General features: G+C 57.9%; 1 protein-coding gene across 1 annotated transcript; it reads left to right on the forward strand.

The window, feature by feature from the left end:
- Positions 1-2,708: 2,708 nt before the first annotated feature.
- LOC135292097 (lutropin subunit beta-like) lies at positions 2,709-6,830 on the forward strand. The gene is given in 4 exon segments (XM_064406334.1): positions 2,709-2,723; positions 3,670-3,936; positions 6,533-6,568; positions 6,570-6,830. Coding segments are annotated over 4 exon segments (519 nt in total). The 3' UTR covers positions 6,771-6,830.
- The last annotated feature ends 346 nt before the right edge of the window (positions 6,831-7,176 follow it).

Raw genomic sequence — 7,176 nt, forward strand, 5'->3', positions numbered from 1 at the left:
CAGTGAGTGACCAGTCAGTGACCAGTGAGTGACCCTTAGTGATCAATGAGTGACCAGTGAGTGACCGCCGAGTGACCGCTGGGTGACCGCTGAGTGGCCACAGAGAAACTAGAGAGTGACCGCTGAGTGATCAATGAGTGACCGCCGAGTGACCGCTGAGTGACCGCTGAGTGACCGCTGAGTGACCACGGAGAAACTACAGAGTGACCGCTGAGGTGATCAATGAGTGACCGCTGAGTGACCACTGGGTTATCACAGAGTGACCACGGAGTGACCGCTGAGTGATCAATGAGTGACCGCTGAGTGACCAGTCAGTGACTGCTGGGTGACCGCTGAGTCATCACAGAGTGACCGCTGAGTGACCGCTGAGTGACCACAGAGAGACCACTGAACGACCGCCAAGTGACTGCCGAGTGACCGCTGAGTTATCACAGAGTGACCGCTGGGTGACCGCTGAGTGATCAATGGGAGACTGCTGAGTGACCGCCGGGTGACTGCTGGGTGATCAATGAGTGACCGCCGAGTGATCAATGAGACACCGCTGAGTGACCGCCGAGTGATCGCCGAGTGACCAGTGAGTGACCGCTGAATGACCGCTGAGTGACCTGGAGTTACCTGGAGTGACCACGGAGTGACTGCTGAGTGACCGCTGAGTGACCACTGAGTGATCAATGAGTGACCATGGAGAGACCGCTGAGTGACCACGGAGAAACCACGGAGTGACCGGTGCCGAGTGACCCCTGGGAGTGACCGCGGAGTGACCAGAGCTGAGTGACCACTGGGAGTGACCACGGAGAAACCACGGAGAAATCACGGAGTGACCAGTGCTGAGTGACCTCTGGGAGTGACCGCAGAGTGACCGGCGCTGAGTGACCACTGGGAGAGCCCACGGAGTGACCACGGAGAGACCACGGAGTGACCGGTGCTGAGTGACCACCGAGTGACCGCAGAGTGACCAGCGCTGAGTGACCACGGAGAAACCACAGAGTGACCGGAGCTGAGTGACCACTAGGAGTGACCACGGAGAAACCACGGAGTGACCACAGAGTGACCGCTGAATGACTAGTCCAGAGTGACCACAGAGTGACCGCTGGCAGTGACCGGTGCTGAGTGACCACGGAGAAACCACGGAGTGACCACGGAGAAACCACGGAAGTGACCAGTGCTGAGTGACCACAGAGTGACCAGTCCGGAGTGACCACGGAGTGACCGGTGCTGAGTGACCGCTGGCAGTGACCGGTGCTGTGACCACTGAGTGACCACGGAGTGACCGCTGAGTGACCACGGAGAGACCACGGAGTGACCGGCGCTGAGTGACCGTGGAGTGACCGGCTGAGTGACCACAGAGTGACCACAGAGTGACCACGGAGAAACCACGGAGTGACCACGGAGTGACCGCTGGCAGTGACCGGCGCTGAGTGACCACGGAGTGACCGCAGCAGCTGCGCCCCTCCCCCCCCCCCCCCCGGACACCCCAAAATAGCCGCGGGGTGGGGGAGGGGAGGAGCAAAACTGGGCAGAAAATTCCCAAAAAAATCCAAAATTTGGAGCCATTTTTAGGGTTTTTTTCCACATTTGGGGGGTCCTCAAATCTGGGGGGGGGTCACATTTGGGGGGGGTCCTCATTTGGGGGGGGTGACCCCAAATTTGGGGGGCAGACCCAAATTTAGGAGGGAAATTGGGGAGAGAAACCCCAAAATTCAGGATTTTCACCCATTTTTTGGGGGGATTTCACATTTCAGGGTCACATTTCGGGGGGGGTTTCACATTTTGGGGAGGGGTCACCCCAAATTTTGGGAGGGGGTCACATTTGGGGGGGTCACATTTATGGGGGGGTCATTTTGGGGGGGGTCAGAGGGGAAATTTGGGAAGAAAACCCCAAAATTCAGGATTTTCACCCATTTTGGGGGGGATTTCACATTTCAGGGTCACATTTTGGGGGGGAGTTTCACATTTTGGGGAGGGGTCACCCCAAATTTTGGGAGGGGGTCACATTTGGGGGGGTCACATTTATAGGGGGTCACTTTGGGGGGGGGGGCGGAGGAGAAATTGGGGAAGAAAACCCCAAAAATTCAGGATTTTCACCCATTTTTAGTTTTTTTTGGCATTTGGGGGGGGTCACATTTCTGGGGGGTCACCAAAATTTGAGGGGGGGGTCCGCATTTAGGGGGGGGTCACACCCGATATTTCAAGGTGGGGCCGCATTTAGGGAAGCAACACCCCCCCCAAAAAAAAAAATCACAAAAAAATAAAAATTTTGACCCATTTTTTAAATATTTTTCCTTTTTTTGGGGGGGGGGGGGAGGGTATAATTTGGGGTGGGGGTCCCAAATTTTGGGCAGGGGGGTGACCCCAAATTTAAAGGATTTTTTTTTAGAGGGGGGGAGGGGTAGAAATTGGACGCTGGGAGCTAAAATAGCCGGGGGGGGGGGAGGGGAGTGGGGGAGGGGAGTGGGGGGGGGGGGGGGGAGGGGGGGGGAGGGTCAAGAGGCGCCGCGGGGGATTCTGGGATAGCCCAGCCTTGATTGGGGGGGGAGGGGAACCCCCAAATCTTCCCCCCCCCCCTTAAAAAAAGGGGGGGGGCCAAGGACAATTTGGGGAGGGGGAGGGGGGTTGTGCCCCTCCCCCCACCCCCGCACAGCCTTGGGGGGGGGATAAAGGGGAGACCCCTCCCCCCCCCACCCCAAAAAAGAGGGAGCCGCTGAGCCATGGGGGGGGCGCAGGTGAGGGGGGGGACCCCAAATGTTGGGGAGGGGGACCCCGAATTATGGGGAGGGGGCAGGGGAGCCCAAATTTTGGGGGGGGGGGGCGTATGGGGACCCCCAAATTATGGGGCGGGGGGGGCCATGGGACCCCCCAAATTTGGGGGCGGAGGGATCCCAGCTATTGGGTGGGGACCCCAAATTATGGGGTGGGGGGGGCCATGGGACCCCCAATTATGGGCGGGGGGACCCCCAAATTATGGGGCGGGACCCGAAATTATGGGGAGGGGGCGCCCATTAAACCCCAAATTATGGGCAGGGAACGCCCAATGATGGGGTGGGGGGGCCTTGGGACCCCCAATTTAGGGGGTGGGACCCCCAAATATTGGGTGGGGGGGCCATGGGACCCCCAATTTATGGGGTGGGACCCCCAAATTATGGGGTGAGGTGGCCATGGGACCCCCAGTTATGGGTCGGGGACCCTAAATTATGGGGTGGGGGCCATGGGGACCCCCAATTATGGGGTGGGGACCCGAAATTGTGGGGAGGGGGGCGCCCATTAAACCCAAAATTACGGGCGGGGAACCCCCAATTATGGGGTGGGGGGGCCTTGAGACCCCAATTCCTGGGTCGGGGACCCCAAATTATGGGGTAGGGGGCCATGAGGACCCCCAAATATAGGGTGGGACCCCCAAATTGTGGGGTGAGGTGGCCATGGAGACCCCCAGTTATGGGTGGGACCCCCAAATTATGGGATGGGGGCCATGGGGACCCCCAATTATGGGGAGGGGCGCCCATTAAAACCCAAATTATGAGGGGGGGGGGAACCCAATTTATGGGCGGGGGGAGCCCTGAGCCCCCAGTTTATGGGTCGGGACCCCCAATTATGGGGTGGTGGTGCCTTGAGACCCCAACTCCTGGGCGGGGGACCCCTCCCCAATTCCTCAGGGCCCCCCTGCCCCCCCAGCTCCTGCTCCTGGTGGCGCTGGCGGCGACCCCGGGGGCTTTGGGGACCCGCGGGGACCCCGCGGCCGCGCTGAGCCCCTGCCCGGGGGGCTCTCGCTGCCCGGGGGAGGGGTCTCGCTGCTGGGGGGGGTCCCGCTGGTGCTGGGGGGGGGGTCCCGGCCGCCCCCCGTGCCGGCCCGTGAACGTGACGGTGGCGCTGGAGAAGGACGAGTGTCCCCAGTGCCGCGCTGTCACCGCCACCGCCTGCGGGGGCTTCTGCCGCACGCGGGTACGGGGGGCTGCGGGGGGGTTCGGGGGGGTTTGGGGGGAGTTTTGAGGGGGTTTTGGGGGATTTGGGGGGGTTTTGGGGGGGTTTGGGGGGGGTTTGGGGGGGTTTTGGGGGGATTTTGATGGGGAGTTTGGTGGGGGTTTGGGGGATTTGGGGGGGTTTTGGGGGGGGTTTGGGGGGGATTTGGGGGGATTTGGGGGGAGGTTGGGGGGGATTTGGGGGGATTTTGGGGGGGTTTGGGGGGATTTGGGGGGGATTTGGGGGAGGGTTCGGGGGGGTTTGAGGGGTTTTGGGGTGATTTTGATGGGGATTTGAGGGGGTTTGGGGGGATTTGGGGGGGATTTGGGGGAGGGTTCGGGGGGGTTTGAGGGGTTTTGGGGTGATTTTGATGGGGATTTGAGGGGGTTTGGGGGGATTTGGGGGGGGATTTGGAGGGGTTTTGGGGGAATTTTGGGGGGATTTGGGGGGGGGTTGGGGAAGTTTGGATGGGATTTGGGGTGGTGGGGGGGAATTAAGGGGTTTTGAGGGGATTTCGGGGGGGTTGAGGGGATTTTGGGGGGTCTTGGGGGGGATTTTGGGGGATTTGTGGGGATTTTGGGGCGTCTTGGGGGGATTTTGGGGGGATTTGGGGGGGGTTCGGGAGGATTGGGGGGATTTTGAGGGGATTTGAGGGAGCCTTGGGAGGATTTGGGGGGGTTTTGGGGGAGTTGGAGGGGGTTTGGAGGGGTTTGAGGGGTTTTGGGGAGATTTTGGGGAGATTTGGGGGGATTTGGGGGGGGTTCGGGGAGGGTTGGGGGGAGTTTGGACGGGATTTGAGGGGTTTGGGGGGGGATTTGGGAGGGGGTTCGGGGGAGTTTGGTGGGGGATTTGGGGGGGTTTTGGGGGATTGAGGGGTTTTGGGGGGATTCGGGGGGGAATTGGGGGCGTTTTGAAGGGATTTGAAGGGATTTGGGGGGCTTTGGGGGGGTTTTGGGGAAATTTGAGGGGGGCTTGGGGGGGTTCGGGGGCTTTGGGGGGGTTGAGGGGATTTTGGGGGTGATTTGGGGGGGTTCGGGGGGGGTTGGGGAGGATTTTGGGTGGAGTTTGGGGGAATTTGGTTGGGATTTGGCGGATTTTGGGGGGGTTTGGGGGGAATTGTGAATTTGGGGGGTTGGAGGGATTTGGTGGTTTTGGGTTTTTTGGGGGTCTTTAGGGCATTTTTCGGGGGTCTTTAGGGAAGGCATTATTGGTGTCTGTTTTAGAGGATTATTTGGGGGTCTTTAGGAGATTATTTTTTGTGTGTTTTAGGGGATTATTTGGATCTTTAGAGGATTATCGGGGTGTGTATTAGGGGATTATTGGTGTCTGTATTAGGGGATTATTTGGGGGTCTTTAGGGCATTATTTGGGGTCTTTAGGGCATTATTTAGGGAGTTTTAGGGGATTATTTTTTTGTCTGTTTTAGGGTATTATTTGGGGGTCTTTAGGGCATTATTGGGCTGTGTATTAGGGCATGATTCGGGGGTCTTTAGGGCATTTTTGGGGGTCTTTAGGGGATTATTTTTTGTCTGGTTTTGGGTATTATTTGGGGGTCTTTAGGACATTATTGGGGTGTGTATTAGGGCATGATTCGGGGGTCTTTAGGCCATTATTGGTGTCTGTTTTAGGGGATTATTTGGGGGTCTTCAGGGCATTATTCGGGGGTCTTTAGGGCATTATTTAGGGGCCTTTATTAGGGGATTATGGGGGTCTTTAGGGGATTATTCGGGGATATTTAGGGCATTATTCGGGGGTCTTTAGGGCATTATTGGGGTTTGTTTTATGGGCATAATTTCGGGGTCTTTAGGGCATTATTGGTGTCTGTATTAGGGGATTATTTGGGGGTCTATAGGGCATTACTTGGGGGTCTTTAGGGGATTATGGGTGTCTGTATTAGAGGATTATTCGGGGGTCTTTAGGGCATTTTTGGGGTGTGTTTTAGGGCATCATTCGGGGGTCTTTAGGCCATTATTGGTGTCTGTTTTAGGGGATTATTCAGGGGTCTATAGGGCATTATTTGGGGGTCTTTAGGGCATTATTGGGATGTGTATTAGGGGATTATTTGGGGGTCTTTAGGCCATTATTGGTGTCTGTATTAGGGGATTATTTGGGGGTCTTTAGGGCATTATTCGGGGGGCTTCAGGGCATTATTTGGGGGTTTATAGGGCATTATTTGGGTGTGTATTAGGGCATTATTCAAATGTCTTTAGGGCATTATTGGTGTCTGTATTAGGGCATTATTTGGGGGTCTTTAGGGGATTATTGGGGTGTGTATTAGGGGCATTATTCGGGGGTCTTTAGGGCATTATTTGGGGGTCTTTAGGGCATTATTTGGGGGTCTTCAGGGCATTATTGGGGGGGTCTTTAGGCCATTATTGGTGTCCGTATTAGGGCATGATTGGGGGGGTCTTTAGGCCATTATTGGTGTCTGTATTAGGGGATTATTCGGGGGTCTTTAGGGCATTATTAGGGTGTGTTTTAGGGGATTATTCGGGGGTCTTTAGGGCATTATTAGGGTGTGTTTTAGGGGATTATTCGGGGGTCTTTAGGACATTATCCAGGTGTCTCCCCCCCTCCAGGAGCCGGTTTACCGCAGCCCCCCTGGGCCCCCCCCGCCAGGCCGCCTGCACCTACTCGGGGGTTCGCTACGAGCGCTGGATTTTGGGGGGCTGCCCCCCCGGCACCGACCCCGCTGTCACCGTGCCGGTGGCCCTGGGCTGTCGCTGCGGCCGCTGCCCCATGGCCAGCGCCGACTGCGCTGTCATGGGGCTGGGACCCTCCTTCTGTGGGGCCCCGGGGGGTTTTGGGGGGTCCTGACACCCCCCGACCCCGGGGGTGGGACCCCCCACCCCAATTTATGGGGTAATAAAACCTCCCGGCCGCCAGGCGGGCGCTGTGTGTCATTGGGGGGTTTACCATAGAGTGGGGAATCCGCCTTTGGAGGGGGGTTTTGGGGGGTCCAGACCTCCTCTACCCCGCGCATGAGACCCCCTACCACCTATTAATGGGATTTTGGGGGGGTCCTGACACCCCCCAACCCCGGGGATGGGACCCCCACCCCCAATTTATGGGGTAATAAAACCTCCCGGCCGCCAGGGGGCGCTGTGTGTCACTGGGGGGGGGGTTTACCATAGAGTGGGGGATCCTCATTATGGGGGGGTTTTGGGGGGTCCTGACACCCCCCAACACCTTCTGGGCATGGGACCCCCCGCCCCAAATTTGA

Source organism: Passer domesticus, unplaced genomic scaffold (assembly GCF_036417665.1).
Source record: "Passer domesticus isolate bPasDom1 unplaced genomic scaffold, bPasDom1.hap1 HAP1_SCAFFOLD_200, whole genome shotgun sequence".
Classification (NCBI taxonomy): domain Eukaryota; kingdom Metazoa; phylum Chordata; class Aves; order Passeriformes; family Passeridae; genus Passer; species Passer domesticus.